Consider the following 19,976-nt stretch of genomic DNA (forward strand, 5'->3'; position numbering starts at 1 on the left):
ATGGACTCTTCAAAAAGTTTTAGCAAAGGAGTCAGTCCTAAAATATTTTATCAGTTCTCCTGGCTGGCTGAGCATTGTCAGATCCTGCATTTATCTCAAACTTGAGGAGTGATCTGCATTATCATAGCATTACAACAGGGGAAAATCATTGCTACTTGTCTCTAAAATGGTATCTCAAAGGTGACAAGTGGCAGCTGAAGAAAACAGACTTGCACAAGAGAAAGTTTAAGTCAAACTTTTATTCTCAATGAATGTCACCATATATAAAAACAACAAAAGCATAATTTACTACACAGTCACAATGTTTGCCAGTCAGTACTTAGGGGTTTAGAAGACCAACATGGCAGTCTCAACATACACTAATACTCTTTAAAAAGATCAATTTTAGGTACAAGTCAGGGCTGTAACAAGGCTTAGAAATACAACTGTCCCTTTAAAACTAAAAGATGTGTGGGGGGAGAAAAAAAAAAGTAGTTTCTACTACTCCTTATCCCTAAAGAAAATCTTAAGGGTATCAGGACTGCAATACAGAGCAACTTGCTCAGATCCCTGGCTCGACTCTAACGTGCTAAAAACCATCAGATGACAGCTTCTAAACAGCAGTCGGGCGACAGGCCGAACCGCGGGCACAACAGCATTCGCAGCAGCCCACCAGGCCTTGGCTCAGTAACAGCAGAGATGAAATTGCACCCAGGAAGCAAATGTCAAATAATAGCTGCAGGCCAAAACATTCCCAATTAAAGATTCAATTAGGGTGGAATGTGCACCTTAAAAACTGAGGAAAAGCACATATAGGAAAAGTTAAAACATTCTGCCAAGAATTGCCATTCAGTCAAATCAAAGCTTGGTCACAGCCCTTGGATATTGTATTGTACATAACTGAAACACCATCTCCACATATCAAAAAAAATTGGTATAGCAAGGCATCACTCAGATTCCAAGGAGCATCTTGTTTCTAGTTTTACTTTCAGACCTGATGAACAGACCTAACCAAATAGGTTAGTGGGGAACCATCCGATGCACCAACTGGTGTCGTACTGAGCCATATCTGTGCAGAACTCAGTGAAGATAGCAAGGGGTGTTACAATTAGCTACAGCAATTGATGAGGCTGGTAAGGGTAGAGAGAAAAAAGATCAGCCAGGGCGTGTGACCTTTGCTGGACAGCAGACAGGTGTGAAAACCAGAATTCAGTCAGAGATGACTGTCAGCTGTATCACTGGTCAATGCTCCCTAGCCAGACTCTCAAACCATATCACCAGGACGGTAAAACATGCTTGCGTCACACTTTAAGTGGATCGCCAGATGATGGAGCATCATAAATGACATCCACCACTAAAGGTGGTTCTCATGAAACTTGCAGTACAAGCCAATTGGAGGGAGGGAAATGAAACATTAGTGTTTTCAGCCAAATACAGTCACATGCACAAGACCTAGAAGTTAAAACCCCTTTTCTCAACCTGAATGGTGCGTCGCTAAGGAGATCATATTCTGCTCAAACAATAACCGTTTAAGATAGTGTTTACAAAGCAATGATTTCCATCGCACCAGGGCTGTAACGTATACCACAGCTACGCCAACCTGCAGCCTTACAAATGTCTAATTCCTCACCTGGTGCAAGCACTACTTGCAAATAGAAGGTGGTGTTGGGTTTAAAAAAGGGGGGGGGGGGGGGGGGACACACATGGAGAACAGAGTGAGAAGATAACAAAGGATAGTTACAGCCCTCAGGTGACTATTTTACTCAAGATATGCAGCCACTTCCATTCAGCTTTTTAAAAACAAGCTCAATGGCAATCGCTTACCAGGCACAATGGGTACCACTATCAGGTGATTTTTACACATAGTGTCTCTGCCCAGAGCAGATTCAAAATTCCCTAAGTTTCAGAACAACTCCCCCAATTTCTTACCGCACAGCGCATTCCCAATCACCAAGTGAATTAGCAAGGTAGTTGTTCAACTGGACCGGCAAGGTTATAGAGCTTGGATGACTTGGCTCTGCCAAGTTTCACAGTAACATGGACTCTTGCAATGCGCAAAACAAGCAGGCCGTCACAAACCTTCGACACAGGTGCTCAGACCTGAAGACTCTACATACACAATGGAATTTACATAGAGCCTTGTGCAGAGGATAAATGAGCAGCAGCTACGTAGAGGTGAAGCAACAAACTCAAGTCACACTTAACTTCACGCTTTAAGTGGATCGCCAGACGATGGGTTATCGAGCATAAGTGACATCCACCACTAAAGGTTACTTGGCAATTGCTCGAGAAACAAAAAGTTAACACTGAACCTAGAGTTCTTTGCACCTGAAGGCGGGAGGGAGGACAGATATTTCAAAATGTTGCCAATTTAATGGATGGATAAATCACTGTAGAAAAATCATTTAATTTTGGGACAAAAAAGGCAAACTAAAGTCAAGTTGAACTACTTTGAAGGAGATGGAGAGAGTCAATCATGGTGAGACCAGGGACTCAAGGAACAGACATGACACCCCAGCCAAACAGCAACCTTCTTGCAATGAGTCGAATTTTTACAAAATACAAGACGTTCACAGAAGCTACAATTCAGTATTGCATGTACCAGATTTATCACAACCAGCTGTAGTTGGCCTAAACGCAGAAGCACAACTCAGATCCACTCTTGGCACTGGGAATTTTGAGCCTTGCGTTCCAGTGGAATCAGGAAATTTGTGCTCATGCAGTCTTACAGAAGCTACAGAATGGGTACAACTGAAATATTAGCTTCCGATGCAGCAAACAAGTTTGAAAATAAATCTCCAACCCATCTGCCAATCACCCCAAACAGTTTTCTCAACCCGACTGCATTTGTTTGAGGGGGAGGGGGTGGGGTTAATGGTTTAGATCTCACCGTTACTCTTGAACTCCACCTCCCATCTCTGAAGGTTTATATAGTAACAATAGTTTTAACACTCTTCCCCCACCACACATCGAAATGCAACTTCACTCAAGAAAACAAAGTGTTCGCCAGTCACGAACGAGGTCCCAAAAATAAATTTTTAAAAACCGCAAAAGTATGACGCACTTGAAGTTAGGTCGTAATTGCTCTGCTGACTGAAGGATGATTTGCCAAATTAGGGAACTAGCAGAAATCTAAAGTACCATTCTTAAAAAAAAAATCAAAACAAACTTGATCTGATCGCAGCTCCTCCCTGCCAAGGTAGATATAGCTCAGAATCAGGGATTTACATTAAAATGTTTCTGTTTCAAAATAGAACAAAAACATAATGAGTACAGCAGCTTAAGAATGGTTCCATAATAGCGCAAGTGGCAACAGTTATTCCTAGAATTACTCTAGATTTCTTTCCCCCTCCTCCCAGCTCATATGCCGTGTTAACGGACTTCAACTGATCAAGAAGAGGAGCAGTCAGTCGCACAACCAAATTACTTTTTTTTTTAAATCCTGAAAATGTTATCTTTATATAGGACACTACAGTGGTCGTGCTGGAGACTGAATGGAGCGGTGAGGACGGTGCGCGCAGCTGGAGGAGGGGGATGGAGGTCGATCTAGCGCATCTTGTAGTCGATGGAGCCAGACATCTCGCACAGTTGCCCCTTGAATTCAATGTCGACAGTGAAATCAAGATCCCGCTGGAGGAAAAAAAGGTCACAAAACGTATATCAGTGTTTTCTTTCATTTAAATGTATCTCATGGTAGGTACTCAGAGGCCGTTTCCCCTAGCTGGAGAATCTAGAAGTAGAACTAGGTCAGTTGCGGGATAAGGGGTCGGCCATTTAGGATCGAGATAAAAGGAGAAATGCCTTCATTCAGAGGATTATGAATCTTTGAACATCTCCACCCCAGACCACTGTGGATGCTCAGACGTCGTGTATATTCAAGACTGAGATCAACAGAACTTTGGGCACTAAGGGAATCAAGGGATAGGGCAGGAAATTGGAGTTGAGGTAGATGATCAGCCATGATCTTTACTGAACGGCAAAGTGGGCTTGATGGGTTGTATGGCCTATTCCTGCTATTTTATGATCCAGTTGAGTACAGATTTCTGCACCAGCTTTCAGCTGCATGCTTACCACAACTGAGGAACCTGCTTCCCCGACTGCTGCCAATGCTACTCTTCAGCTGGATTAACAGGAGCGGCTCCAGACTAACAGCACTCCCCATTTTGGATCCCTCTCAAGAGCAAATGCTCAGTTTCGGTATCATGCTTATAAATTCTTTTTGCACCTTCCCTAGTGTCTCGATATCCTTTTGTGATATGAAAGCCAGAACTATGCATAATACTCAAAAAAGTAGTATGGATGGAATCTCAGCCACAAATGTTTCGAAGCAAATGTATTTTAAAAAAAAACTTACAGTGTTCTTGGTGTTAGGTTTCATGCTGACTGTTCCGAAAATCTCCTCGCCTCGCTTGACTGTCAAGTAGTCCTCCATGTAGAAAACAGTCTGCTTCCAGTGAGTGTAGGGGGCATCAGGGGCTACAATTCAAGAACAGAGGCGGGTTACACCATTAGCACCAGTACTGTGCACTCATGGACAGGACAGAGACAGAGTTTGATTGCATGGTTGCCAAGAAATTGGCTGAGATGATAATGTCACTCACACAGACGTGGCACTACAATGCAAGCAAGCACAGCTGTATCAGACGTCTGCAGCTGCAGCCCTGGGAAATAGGAAATTGGAACAACTGCAAAGATTATTATCTCAACCCACCTATAAAATAATGAAATTGTATCTTCAGTACCCGGACCCTATCTGTATGAATTGTCTAGGACTGGGATGATGGAAATTAGTGTTTGACAGCAGCAAGGTATCTTGGTTTCTTACCTCAGCGCTTTACTGACTCGCATTTAAAGAGCCAAACTCACGCGACCCCCAACCACCGATTTGGAGTTGGGACACAGCTGTATGGTCACTACTTCATCCAAACTGCTAATCTTCACTACAAGCTCAAATGGAACACAGGGTAGGCTATTTATCGCGAGGAGGCAATCCCCACCATGTCCTTGACCAACATACACTCCCCAGCATTACTGAGTGATCCCTTGCACAAGAAAAAACAACTTTTTAAAAAATTCATTCATGGGATTTGGGTGTCGCTGGCCCATCTCTAATTGCCCATCAGAAGGTGGTGGCAAGCTGCCTTCTTGAACCACTGCAGTCCATTTGGGGTAGGTGCACCCACAGTGCTGTTAGGAAGGAAGTTCCAGAATTTTGACCCAGCGACAGTGAACGAATGGCGATATAGTTCCAAGTCAGGATGGTGTGTGACTTGGAGGGGAACTTGCAGCTGGTCGTGTTCCCATGCATTTGCTGCCCTTCTAGTTGGTAGAGGTCGCGGGTTTGGAAGGTGCTGTCTTAAGGAGCCTTGGTACATTGCTGCAGCGCATAGTGTAGATGGTACACACTGCTGCCACTGTGCGTCAGTGGTGGAGGGAGTGAATTTTTGCAGATGGAATGCCAATCAAGCTGGCTGCTTTGTCCTGGATGGTGTCGAGCTTCTTGAGTGTTGTTGGAGCTGCACCCATCCAGGCAAGTGGAGAGTATTCCATCACACTCCTGACTTTTATCTTGTAGATGGTGGACAGGCTTTGGGGAGTCAGGAGGTGAGTTATTCGCCGCAGGATTCCTAGCCTATGACCTGCTCTTGTAGCCACGGTACTTATATGGCTACTCCAGTTCAGTTTCTGGTCAATGGTAGCCCCTAGGAACTTGATAGTTGGGGATTCAGCGATGGTAATGCCGTTGAATGTCAAGGGGAGATGGTTAGATTCTCACTTGTTGGAGATGATCACTGCCTGGCACTTGTGTGGCGCAAATGTTACTTGCCACTTATCAGCCCAAGCCTGGATATTGTCCAGGTCTTGCTGCATTTCTACACAGACTGCTTCAGTATCTGGGGAGTCACGAATGGTGCTGAACATTGTGCAATCATCAACGAACATCCCCACTTCTGACCTGATGATTGAAGGAAGGTCATTGATGAAGCAGCTGAAGATGGTTGAGCCTAGGACACTATCCTGAGGAACTCTATAGTCAGGGGCACAGATAGGCACTTCTGTGGACATGAAAGAGACTCGAGGAAGGTATGTTGCCTCCCTGGTGCCAGGGTCAAGGATGTCTCTGAACGGACAGAGGGCATTCTGAACAGCCAGAGGTTGTGGTACACATCGGTACCAATGACATAGGCAGGAAGAGTGATGAAGTCCTGCAGGGGGAGTTTAGGGAGTTAGGTAGTGTTAAAAAACAGGACCTCTAGGGTTGTAATCTCTGGATTACTCCCTGTGCCACGTGCCAGTGAGGCTAGAAATAGGAAGATAATGCAGCTAAACACGTGGCTGAGCAGCTGGTGTAGAAGGGAGGATTTCAGATATCTGGACCATTGGGCTCTCTTCAGGGACAGATGGGACCTGTACAAGAAGGACAGGTTGCATCTAAACTAGAAGGGCACTAATATCCTGGCTGCAAGGTTTGCTAGCGTCACTCGGGAAGGTTTAAACTAGTGTGGCAGGGGGGTGGGAACCAGAGCAGGAGGACAGCTAGTGAAGTAAATGAGGAGGACATAGTAAATAAGGCCAGTAGGACGAAGAGGAAGAGCAGGCAGGGAGATGTTTCTGAGCACAGCGGGACTGGTGGTCTGAAGTGCATTTGTTTCAATGCGAGAAGTATAACAGGTAAGGCAGATGAACTTAGAGCTTGGATTAGTACTTGGAAATATGATGTTGTTGCTATTACAGAGACTTGGTTGAGGGAAGGGCAGGATTGGCAGCTAAATGTTCCAGGCTTTAGAAGCTTCAGGCGGGATAGAGGGGGATGTAAAAGGGGTGGGGGAGTTGCATTACTGGTTAAGGAGAATATCACAGCTGTACTGCGGGAGGACACCTCAGAGTTCATGCAGCGAGGCAATATGGGTGGAGCTCAGGAATAGGAAGGGTGCAGTCACGATGTTGGGGGTTTACTACAGGCCTCCCAACAGCCAGCGGGAGGTAGAGGAGCAGATATGTAGACAGATTTTGGAAAGATGTAAAGGTAACAGGGTTGTAGTGGTGGGTGATTTTAACTTCCCCAATATTGACTGGGACTCACTTAGCGCTAGGGGCTTAGATGGGGCAGAATTTGTGAGGAGCATCCAGGAGGGCTTCTTGAAACAGTATGTAGATTGTCCAACTAGGGATGGGGCCATTCTGGACCTGGTATTGGGGAATGAGCCCGGCCAGGTGGTCGAAGTTTCAGTGGGGGAGCATTTCAGGAGCAGTGACCATAATTCCATAAGTTTTAAGGTACTTGTGGATAAAGATAAGAGTAGTCCTCGGGTGAAGGTGCTAAATTGGGGGAAGACTAATTATAACAATATTAGGCAGGAACTGAAGAATTGAGATTGGGGGCGGCTGTTTGAGGGTAAATCAACATCTGACATGTAAGAGTCTTTCAAACGTCAGCTGATTAGAATCCAGGACCAGCATGTTCCTGTGAGGAAGAAAGACAAGTTTGGCAAGTTTCGGGAAGCTTGGATAACACGGGATATTGTGAGCCTAGTCAAAAAGGAAGCATTTGTAAAGGGCTGGAAGGCTAGGAACAGATGAAGCACTTGAGGAATATAAAGACAGTAGGAAGGAACTTAAACAAGGAGTTAGGAGGGCTAAAAGGGGTCATGAAAAGTCATTGGCAAACAGGATTAAGGAAAATACCAAGGCTTTTTACACATATATAAAGAGCAAGAGGGTAACCAGGGAAAGGGTTGGCCCACTCAAGGACAGAGATGGGAATCTATGCGTGGAGCCAGAGGAAATGGGTGAGGTGCTAAATGAGTACTTTGCATCAGTATTCACCAAGGAGAAGGACTTGGTGGATGATGAGCCTAGGGAAGGGAGTGCAGATAGTCTCAAGTCATCTCATTATCAAAAAGGAGGTGGTGTTGGGTGTCTTGCAAAGCATTAAGGTAGATAAGTCCCCAGGGCCTGATGGGATCTACCCTAGAATACTGAGGGAGGCAAGGGAAGAAATTGCTGGGGCCTTGACAGAAATCTTTGCATCCTCATTGGCTATTCTCCAGTCCTCTGGGACCTCACCTGTAGCCAATGTTGTTCTTTTGTTTAAGAAGGGTAGCAAGGATAATGCAGGAAATTATAGGCCTGTGAGCCTTATGTCAGTGGTAGGGAAACTATTAGAGAGGATTCTTTGGGACAGGATTTACTCCCATTTGGAAACAAACAAACTTATTAGCGAGAGACAGCATGGTTTTGTGAAGGGTCTTACTAATTTGATTGAGTTTTTTGAGGAAGTGACGAAGATGATTGATGAGGGAAGGGCGGTGGATGTTGTCTATATGGACTTTAGTAAAGCCTTTGACAAGGTCCCGCATGGCAGACTGGTGCAAAAGGTGAAGTCACACAGGATCAGAGGTGAGCTGGCAAGATGGATACAGAACTGGCTCAGTCACAGAAGACAGAGGGTAACAGTGGATGGGTGTTTTTCTGAATGGAGGGATATGACTAGTGGTGTTCCGCAGGGATCAGTGCTGGGACCGTTGCTGTTTGTAGTATATAGAAATGATTTGGAGGAAAATGTAGCTGGTCTGATTAGTAAGTTTGCGAACGACACAAAGGTTGGTGGAGTTGCGGATAATGATGAGGATTGTCAAGAGGATACAGCAGGATATAGATCGGTTGGAGACTTGGGCGCAGAAATGGCAGATGGAGTTCAATCCGGACAAATGTGAGGTAATGCATTTTGGAAGGTCTAATGCAGGTGGGAGGTATACAGTAAATGGCAGAACCCTTAGGAGTATTGACAGGCAGAGAGATCTGGGCGTACAGGTCCACAGGTCACTGAAAGTGGCAATGCAGGTGGATACGGTAGTCAAGAAGGCATACGGAATGCTTGCCTTCATCGGTTGGGGCATAGAGTATAAAAATTGGCAAGTTATGTTGCAGCTGTACAGAACCTTAGTTAGGCCACACTTAGAATATTGCGTGCAATTCTGGTCGCCACACGACCAGAAGGATGTGGAGGCCTTGGAGAGGGTACAGAGGAGGTTTACCAGGATGTTGCCTGGTCTGGAGGGCATTAACTATGAGGAGAGGTTGGAAAAACTCGGATTGTTTTCACTGGAACGACAGAGGTGGAGGGGCGACATGATCGAGGTTTACAAAGTTATAAGCGGCATGGACAGAGTGGATATTCAGAAGCTTTTTCCCAGGGTGGAAGAGTCAGTTACTAGGGGACATAGGTTTAAGGTGCGAGGGGCAAAGTTTAGAGGGGATGTGCGAGGCAAGTTTTTTTTGATACAGGGGGTGGTGAGTGCCTGGAATTTGCAGCCAGAAGAGGTGGTGGAAGCAGATACGATAGCAGATATCAAAAAGGAGGTGGTGTTGGGTGTCTTGCAAAGCATTCGCAAACTTACTAATCAGACCAGCTACATTTTCCTCCAAATCATTTCTACATACTACAAACAGCAACGGTCCCAGCACTGATCCCTGCGGAACACCACTAGTCATATCCCTCCATTCAGAAAAACACCCATCCACTGTTACCCTCTGTCTTCTGTGACTGAGCCAGTTCTGTATCCATCTTGCCAGCTCACCTCTGATCCTGTGTGACTTCACCTTTTGCACCAGTCTGCCATGCAGGACCTTGTCAAAGGCTTTACTAAAGTCCATATAGACAACATCCACCGCCCTTCCCTCATCAATCATCTTCATCACATCTTCGAGACATCTTGACAAATATATGAATAGGAAGGGAATAGAGGGATATGGGCCCCGGAAGTGCAGAAGGTGTTAGTTTCGGCAGGCATCAAGAGCGGCACAGGCTTGGAGGGCCGAACGGCCTGTTCCTGTGCTGTACTTGTTCTTTTGTTTGAACTCCTGCAGTGATGTCCTGGAGCTCAGATGATTGACCTCCAATGTGAAGGCGGGACTTCGTTTCCACAAGGACTGTGCGGTGGTCACTCCTACCAATATTATCATGGACAGATGCATCTGTGGCAGGCAGATTGGTGAGGACGAGGTCAAGTATGTTTTCCCCTCTTGTTGGTTCCCTCACCACCTGCCACATATCCAGTCTAGCAGCTATGTCCTTTAGGACTCGGCCAGCTCGTTCAGTAGTGGTGCTACCGAGCCACTCTTGGTGATGGACATTGAAGTCCCTCACCCAGAGTACATTCTGTGCCCTCGCCACCCTCAGTGCTTCCTCCAAGTGCTGTTCAACATGGAGGAGTACTGACTCATCAGCTGAGGGAGGGCGGTAGGTGGTAATCAGCAGGAGGCTTCCTTGTCCATGTTTGACCTGATACCATGAGACTTCATGGGGTCCAGAGTCGATGTTGAGGACTCCCAGGGCAACTCCCTCCCTACTGTATACCACTGTGCTGCCACCTCTGGTGGGTCTGTCCTGCCAGTGGGACAGGACATACCCGGGGCTGGTGATGGCAGTGTCTGGGACACAGCCATACTTATGGAATCATACCTGACAATGTCAGGCTGTTGCTTGACTAGTCTGTGGGACAGCTCTCCCAACTTTGGCACAAGGCCCCAGATGTTGGGAAGGAGGACTTTGCAGGGTTGACAGGGCTGGGTTTTGCCAGTCATTTTTCCGGTGCCTAGGTCAATGCCGGGTGGTCCGTCCAGTTTAATTCCTTTTTATTGACTTCGTAGTGGTTAGATACAACTGAGTGGCTTGCTAGGCCATTTCAGAGGGCATGTAAGAGTCAACCACATTGCTGTGGGCCTGCAGTCACATGTAGGCCAGACCAGGTAAGGACAGCAGATTTCCTTCCCTAAAGGACATTAGTGAACCAGATGGGTTTTTACAACAATCGACAATGGTTTAGTGGCCATCATTAGGCTAGCTTGTTAATTCCAGATTTATTAATTGAATTCAAATTCCACCTTCTGCTGTGGTGGGATTTGAACTCATGTCCACAGAACATTACCCTGGGTCTGTGAGTTAAAAGTCCAGTGACAATACCACTACGCCACCGCCTCCCCCTGACCTAAATTGCGCTGGGGTTTTATGATCACATTTGATAGGGAGAAACACTTTCCACTGGCAGGAGAGTCAGTAACCAGGCTACATAGATTGAAGATAATTGGTAAAAACTGATCAGGAATGCATTGTCTCAAAGGTTAACTTTCAAAAAGGAACTGGATAAATAATTGAAGGGAAAAATCTGGCATCCTCCGTTGAATGATTCTATGATTAATAACAGGTAGCAGACAAGGAGCAAACTTAAAGGGGAAGAGTTTAGAGAGGGAATTCCAAAGCTTAGGTCCCAGGCAGGTGAAGGTGAGGAAAATCACAGGTTCTCAACAGGCCAGAATTGGAGGAGCACAGAGATCAGATGGTTGGAGGTGGGGGGGGGGTCACAGAAATGGGATGGGGTAATGCCACTTAAGATTTTGAACACAAACTTGATCATTTTGAAATTAAGGCCAACAGTACTCAATGCAAGGTCTGTTTCCCAGCATCATTTTAAGCACAATTGCAATTTCAACCCAAAATAAAAGCAAAATACTGCGGATGCTGGAAATCTGAAATAAAAACATGAAATGCTGGAAATACTCAGCAGGGCTGGCAGCATTTGTGGAGAGAGAAGCAGAGTTAATGTTTAGGGTCAGTGTACATAGATCTCCACAGATGCTGCCAGACCTGCTGAGTATTTCCAGCATTTCTTGTTTTTATTCAGATTTCAACCTTCTAGGTCACTCGGCATTAAATGACAAGTCCACTGCCTCGAAGCTCTCTTCAAACTGTTACCTGTAGAGAATCCTGTCCTCTTGTGGCACCGAGTGAACTCAATGTTGAAGTACGCTACCAGCGCGTGGATGTAGTCGTTGCGTGTGACTTGTAGGCAGAAAGGTGATGTAAATGACAGGTCGTCTACTTTCACTGTGTAAATGTCCACCTCCTGAAGATACAGATAATTCAACTGCATTACACACACACGCAAACCTCATGCCTTCAGGTCTCATATCTTGCAGCCAAACTCCTGCTAAGTTAGTGCCATCCTTCATATTGCTGGAAGGAGTTCAGACAACAGGAACCCCAAACCCTACCTGCCCAATTGTTTGTCCTTGCAGTGGTCTAGTGTAAAGCAGGAATGTGAAGTTGAATGTGTCCATTCTCGAACACCACCTCCCACCCAACCAGTCCCAAGAAGGAAACTGAATGGAATAAAAACACATGCCAACCTTGATGAGGCAGGCATTGGTCACCAGCTGCTTGGGATCCACTACGTCCACCAGTGGTTCCTTGATGGCCACGTCCTTGATACAGGACATATCGAAACCGTAGACATTCTCCCACCCTACCAACAAAAGTAAAAAGAAGCTGGTTACTAACTCACAGATTAAGTTAATAATAGCTTAAAAAAAATTCTACCCAACGTAATCACCCACCGCCCCCAAACCTAATAAAACCATACAGTTGCAGAATCATCTCCAGATACTATCCTTGGCTCAGCAGCAAATCTCGAGCAAAATAGAGAACTCACCTCAGACTCCCTCGCAAGGCAGCCCTTTGATTTGTGCTGAGGTCTCTTAACATAACAAAAATTAATTGCTGTACACCTAAAACGTCCCAGTGTCAGCCATGGCTCAATGGCAGTGCTCTTGTGAGTTCATGTCTCATTCCAGACTTGAACACAAAAATCTAGGCTAACAATATAGTGCAGTACTGAAGGGGTGCTGCACTGTTGGAGGTGCCGCCTTTCAGTTCAGACATTAAACCGAGGGGAGCTCTCATTGGGTCATGCCCATGATATATCCCAGAACGAGCGTCACAAACAGATTATCTGGTCATTGCTGGATGTGGGATCTCACTGTGCATTTCCTACATTAAAACAGTGAGTCCTTTCAAAAAAGTATTTGATTGGCTGTATAGCACTTTGGGAGGCCCCAGGGTGAAGCATATAAATGTGCTATATAAATGCATTTTTTCCCCTCAAATAAATGAGTTTCCATGTAAACTTACAGTGGATCTTGTAGTCCTTGTACTGTCTGTCTTCAATGGCTGTGACGTACAGAGCAGCTCGGTCTGGGAAAATAAGGCCGTCTGGTTGCTGCAAAAGGGACCGATAGATCAGGGAAGAATAAAATGTGCAGTAAAACCCCAGCCTTGCCCTACAATCCAACTGCTGATCAGGAGACACAGGCACTACTGCCCTCGCTACACAAAGGAGGGTGAACAGCAAAGCTTTAATTGAAGTCACAGCTTGCCCCGTGTGCGTGTAACTGGACCAACTACTCAACACTGTGCCTCAACAACCCAGACAGGAAACACACAGACATTTACTGAACAATAACTCAAACTTATATAATGTGAAGAAATTCCCCAAAGCTGCATCACAAAGTCTGTGGATCAAAGGAAAGGAATGAAGCACCAATTCACTTGTAATCATATACAGCATGCGGAATATTTTTACTTCATGCAGGGCATATGTCCAAAGCTTTTTAATGGCATATGAGATACTCTGAACTGGACATTAATAGTTACTATTCTCTCAGCCAGATAGCAACTGGGACATGTCAAATTTGCCTCAGAACCACTGACAGCAACTAGACAGTGTGCACAGGGCTTTCAGATGAGGACAGGATCAAACTTTGTGGTGACAGCTGAGCACACCTGCCGATGTTCGCAGTCTGTCTTCCCATACAAACAAGGTATGAGAAGCTGCCAGGCAGCAGTGGAAGCCATGACCTGTGCATTTCCTACATTAAAACAGTGAGTCCTTTCAAAAAAGTATTTGATTGGCTGTATAGCACTTTGGGAAGCCCAAATCTCCAGCAGGCGTCTATTCAGCACAAGAAGATCTTACTGAAATCAGGCTCCAACAGCATTAAAATAAACTGCAGCCAACCATTTCAGGTGCAGCTGGTGGTGGGGGGGGGGGGGGGGGGGGGGCGGAGAGGGGCGGGGGAAATGTTTGAAATCCAGTTGAAGTTTACACTTAGACTCTACTGGATCACTGTTTGAATGGTTAAGCAGACTGTACTAAACTAACAGCATTCACACAATCTTGCACCTCTGCCCAATTTGCTCTCTTACACATACCAGCCACTTGTCCCTTGCGTAGATAACTGTGTTCAGCATTGACTCATAAAAGAGGCAGTAGCCCATCCATTCACTGATGATTATGTCCACCTTCTCCATGGGCAGCTCCACCTCCTCTACCTTGCCCTTGATTATAGTGATAACTGCGACAGAAAGCGGAGCAGTCAGTATATTCACGAGCAGCTCCCTGCACCATTTTCCTTCCAATGACATGGGCATTTAGACAGTAGCTCAACACAGAATTAAACAAACTCAAGCACTCCCCATTTCATATCAGACAGTAAAAATCTAACCCAGTGATCTACAGCTCAGACATAAGAGAGCAGAGAAACTCCATAGTGGGGGCGCAGTCCAGTCATTCAGCGTTGAGCTTGCAGATCTCAGCAGAGGAGCAACTACAATAGGCCTTATTGCTAAGATAGTCATGATTTCCATTGCAGATAACTGTTCAGTAACTCCTAAGAATATACAGTAGTGCAGACAGCAGGCGAGGACAAATCAGCAGCTGAAATCTCTTCTTTACCCACCCTCTGTAATCTAGGTTTACTCAAGGAATATCACTTTGCAAAGCTAGCTGGGCATGGGTCAGCATTAGAAAGGCAGAAATCAAAGATTCACCACTAACAAACAAAATACAAGCTCAGAAAACTAGAGTAGATTTGGCGTAGTTCCAGTTCTGCTTTCCACCGTCATTAAACAACAAATCATTCTGTAAAATAAGCTCTATCGCATTGAAGCCAGGGAGAGAGATTGTGCATGTGCCACAGGGTTCTACAACAGTAATGGCTTCACAATGACATCCCTGGGTGCAAAGTGTTTGTTTTCACAGACTGCCTGTGTGCAGTGCCTCAGGGGTCACAATAAAGCCAAATGTCACGTTCCCATTAATCAACAGATCTCTCAAGGTGCTGACAGCAACAGCTGTATCCTGGTGTTCTACCTGAGTCAATAGCCCCTCCAAATATAGATGCAGTGAAAAGCCGAGGGCTTAGTGGGCAACGGTTTCACTTGGCAAGGTGCTGTAACATACCGGTCAAGTTAGACTCTAGTAGATGTCACAGCCTGCATTGCCTTGCATTCACATCACCCGTTCGAACTCCTAGTACCCAAGACTATTGGTTGCAACCACTTCAGTTTTTAAATCCCCCAGCATCATGCCCCATGCTATTCAAGTAGCCTGTTGCTTCTTGCTCCCTTCCCTCCTACAGTTCCAATCCTTCCATCACTGAATTTCAAGTTCTGAAATTCTCTTCTGAGCCTACTCACTGTGATTCCCTCTTCTTTCAAAGCCACCTTAAAAAAAAACTAACTGCATCTTTAGCACCTTGCCGCAACCACCCCAATCTTATCTAAACTCCTAGCCTACTTGGTATCTAACCCTATTCTTGTAAAGCACTCAAGATACGAGTAGTGCCACATCAGAAGTAATTTGTTGCAAAACCTGCTTAGCTCAGTCAAGAGTAGGGAGGGAAACCTACCCCTGCCCCCATCACTAATTCAGATAGCCTGCCATTCAGAAGATGGTCTCAGCCACAGTGCACCCACGGCTGATCAGTCCAGAAGCACACTAGTTCTAGCACGTACTCTTGGCCAGGTACCAAGCTGCCAGCAAAACTGTACCGTACAAGTCAGCCCTTCCAGGAGAAAGAAAAAAAAAGACAAAAAGACTGTCATGTGTTTGTAAAGGTTGTGCTAACATATAGAGCACAATATATCGTGGATCCTCACCATGGTCTAGGTTGTTTGCTTTAATGATCTTTTCAGCATATTCTGAGATATTGGAACACTCAATCTGTTTTTTTCAAAAGAAAAGAAAATTAGTTTCCATTTTAGGCCACACAATGAATGTTTTCTTTCACATTTTAAACATTCGTTGTAACTGGAAAAGGTCAAAGTCGTCATTCTACATTAATAAAAAAAGACTTGGATCTTCACATTCTTTTCATTCGAGGAAGGCGGCAAAAAAAAAAACTAGCATTCCCATTCCTCTCCACTAACTACAGATTTTTGTTGGGAAAGGCAGATGGGCGGCTGTCAAACCAAGTAAAGACTGATCTCTTAGACACAGTACTTTTTTCCCTCTAAAATATACTTTATTCATAAAAATGTGCAAAAATACATCACAAAACAGTTTAAATTTTACATTTCGGAAAGTGCAATAGAGATCAGATTTCTTCGATATAGAAACATGAGGGGCCTCACAATTCTTGCCATTCCATTTTATATGTAATGTACATTTGCATTACACAGCAAAAACATTTTGGTGCATACAGCCCGAGGTGTTTCACACAGGTTCCAGCCCCTCGGTATAGTACTTGAAGTTGGACCGATCCTAGACTATTTGGCACCATGCAGGTATTACCTGCCTAGCTCGATCCTCTCCTCACTCACTTTCTGGTACCATTCACCAGACAGGTGCAGACTAACTTCTCCCTCCCTGGTCCAGGGGCAGCTATACCCTAGTTGAGACCGGCTAAATATTACATGCCATATATTTCTCAGTGTCACTGGGGCTCCAATAGCACAGCATCTGGCACACAGTAATCCTGACCCTTTCATTTAACAAGGATAAACTACACAATGATGAAATTATATGAATATTGTATCTTGTGTTTCAATTGATCCAAAGCACTTTATGCAACAAATTACTTTGTGCAGTAAAACTACTTGCATAGGAAGGCGAACAACAATGTACCACAAGCAGCAATGAAATAAAAGATTAATTATTCCTGGTGCAGCATTACAGTCCAGAGCCTGAGAACGCCATCAACTGAGACTTGCAGATGATAGACGTAGTGCAATCCTTACCCCAATAACTTTCTTGGCACCAGCCTTGGCTGCAAACATACAAAGGATGCCCGTTCCGCTTCCCACGTCTAGGACTATCTTGTCCTTGAAGAGGTGCTTGTTGTGGTACATGGAGTTTCTGTAGGTCAAAGTGCGAACCTCATCCTTCAACATTTCCTTTGGCAGAAGAGGAAAGCGTTAGCCACAAAAAAGTTCTCGGTAGCAGAGGCGGGTTTTCGTTTACTAACAAGGCTGCCAGCATCCAATGCTAAACTGAGCGGACGTCAGATTTTCCCTCCTGTGGGTAAGCGCTGCACCCATCGGCTGGCACCAGGTTGAGACTTCACCACGAGAAACCGCAGCCAGGAATCAAAGTCCTACCAGTCGGCGCTGAAACAAGTTGCTGCTGCTGCTCAGCATTGAGTTACAGTTTTATCTTATTCGAAATTATACACTTCGGTGGAAAACTGCTAGACTAGAACTGAAGCTCCATTATCCAGGTCTGAATGGATAATCCCTCCCCTACCCAATTTCTGCTACTCACCTCGTGAATTCCAAAGTGCGCATAGGAGTCAAAGTAATAATCCTTGGAGGTCATGTCCTCTGCACCAGCCTTGACTGGTGCACTGCCATCCGGACCACTAGGGAGTGAAGACACCTGGCAGTCAAAATAGAGATATAATGTTAGAGGTCACATTGAAGATGGATTTACCATAAGCTCAAGTCTTCCTCTTGACAGCAGGTAGCCAATATTACCTTGCAGCCTGCTTTGTCACTCAATCAGAATACATCCATTCCCCAATCTAAAGAAAAACCTGAGTGACGTTACCTTCATGGTTTCCTTCCCACGACCCAATCAGCAACCTGTACTCAAGACAAGCATTAAAAATGATTGGTTTCAACCACAGCAGGTGAGCCCAGATCTCCAAGGGTTCTATCTGGCCGTTAAAATTAAAATAAAGCAAGGGAGCAAACAATCTGAACTCTGTTTGAATTGCAGGCTTTACCGTAACTGCTTGCATCTATATAGCACCTTCACAGATGTTTAAAAGGAGCCAAGGCAGGATATATTAGTTGTACTCAAAAAGTGGGTAGAGGATCTTCAAGTGGGAGAGGGAGTTGGACACAGACTGGTTTATGGAGGAAATTTCAAAACATGAGCAGCTGAAGTTACAGTCGTCAACCATTTGGTGAAGGGACAGGGTTGCACAAAAGTGAAAGAAATGGTGTTTTACAAGTGGGCTGTAGGCCTGGAGGAGGTTACAGATACACGGAGCAGTGAAGCCATTGAAGGGTGCGAAGAATGAGTGTACTTGAGTGTTAGGGGACCAGGAGCGATGGAAATCAGTGAGGACAAGGTGATGGACAACTGAGACAATAGTGCAGGGTAGGATATGCGAGAGGATTTAGATGATCTGATGTTTATTTAGAGGTGGAAGGCAGATGATGTAAAAATACCTGCCCCACTTCTCTCAAATATTTCTCTTTTAATCCAGACAATAGCATAATGAACATTCCAGTGCACCATACTCGTAAAGTTCTAAACCGGAACTAGGAATTGTTCGGATCAGAGACAATCCCTAAACCAGTGAATTAAAAGTAGCCTGCACATCCCTTATTGATCAAAACAAACAAGTTTCACAGCAATAGGTATCAAACTGGAGACTATAATAAATTTGCAACAAGTACCTACCATATATTCAAATCAGTGGGTTTTATGCAAATTTGGGGTACAAAGTTGAGTCACTTTGCAACCCTTATTCAAGAAATTCTCAGGAGCTGCATTTAAATTAGTGACAAATCTCAAGATTACTTTTATCCAAATCTTGGGCACAATTATGAACATTTTGGGGGGGGGAAATCTCTAATTGCCATTTCCGATTGAATGTCCAATGACTCACTTCCAAAAAAAAAATCCACATTGAAAGATTTAAAGAACCCAAACTCTACAAACCACAGAACTGCAGATAAGATTACAGACTTTGAGATAAAACCGTCACAGCAGCAGAAACTAAAAGTTTTCGGACAACCTGGGCTACTATTCTCCCGCATGCACCAAAAAAAAAAAAATCAGTCAAACATCTATTCTGTTGGTCAACATAATCTTGCATGGTTGGCTCCAAGTAAGCGGTGGGAGATTTAGAGAAAACAAAGGAAATCTTCCCCCACCAACCTCTTGAAACTCGAGAGAGCTGGACTGGTTTCACTTAAGAATGTAGGTTGGGGTGGGGGAGAAAAGGGAATATATGAATGAGTGAAAAGTGTGAATATTTAGAGGTAAGTCTGACTAGTAGATAATGTTAAGGGGGTTATGTGATAAATGTCTGGGGGTGGCAGGTTCAGGCTAAGGGGGAGGGGAAGATGCAGCATTTTGGAGGGAGGGGTCTCAGGTCGCCCCTCCCCCACCCCATGGGGCCCAGGATTGGCTTCAATCCACAAGGGGGTGATGGGAGGCGGGAAATGGTCAAATATAACCCCCACCCCCCAATAACCAACCCGCTCCTCTCCCCCTCCATCAGCCCCAGAGACGGGTAAATAAGGGCCCCAAATCCCCGCCGCCACCTCCATTTTGCACCCCCTCCCACGCCCCCAACCATGCCGTCCCGCTTCAGACAACTAACTGAAGCAGGCGCCGCTCCTCTCACCGCCAGGCCCCAGCACCGTGCCCCGATCTTTATTTTGATGGCCCCACCGTGTGGACTCAGGCTTTTATTCGGTAAGCCCGCCTGCCAGCCGCATCCCCCTCCTTCCCATCCGCCCTCACCTACCTCCATGCATTCGGCCATCTTGTGAAAGAAATGCCGTCATGTTCGTCGTCTCTTTTATACCCAGAAGGCACAGCTGAGCCCTCGCCCCTCCAGCGCTCTGATTGGCTGGTCTGAGCGCCCTCTGCTTCTCCATTGCTCAGTGCGGCTGCCACTCACTGACGCGTCACTATCTTTCCACCCTCCCACTGTAACGACGGAAACAGCAATTGGTGCATTGGCATGTCAATCAAACTTAAAGCGGACATACCATTGGGTGGTGAAGCAGGAGGGCGGTGCTCCAACACGTGTATTCCATTGGATCTTTATTATGTCAATCAGAGAAGGAGGCGGTCTTTCTCATTTACCGCCCCTTAAGAGGCAGCCGATTGGCCAGTGCTGCTCAACAGGAAATA

General features: G+C 45.4%; 1 protein-coding gene across 1 annotated transcript; it reads right to left on the bottom strand.

Annotated features, from left to right (window-relative positions):
• Nucleotides 1-220: 220 nt before the first annotated feature.
• prmt1 (protein arginine methyltransferase 1) lies at nt 221-19,641 on the bottom strand. Its single transcript, XM_068019752.1, has 10 exons — nt 19,585-19,641; nt 17,361-17,474; nt 16,838-16,993; nt 15,758-15,821; nt 14,030-14,172; nt 12,950-13,037; nt 12,169-12,284; nt 11,735-11,885; nt 4,334-4,455; nt 221-3,609 (listed from the first exon to the last, which is right to left on the bottom strand). Exons 1-10 carry the CDS (start codon nt 19,600-19,602, stop codon nt 3,526-3,528), a joined length of 1,056 nt encoding a protein of 351 aa, XP_067875853.1. The 5' UTR covers nt 19,603-19,641; the 3' UTR covers nt 221-3,525.
• Between the last annotated feature and the right edge of the window lie 335 nt (nt 19,642-19,976).

This window comes from Heterodontus francisci, chromosome 41, assembly GCF_036365525.1.
Source record: "Heterodontus francisci isolate sHetFra1 chromosome 41, sHetFra1.hap1, whole genome shotgun sequence".
Lineage (NCBI taxonomy): Eukaryota > Metazoa > Chordata > Chondrichthyes > Heterodontiformes > Heterodontidae > Heterodontus > Heterodontus francisci.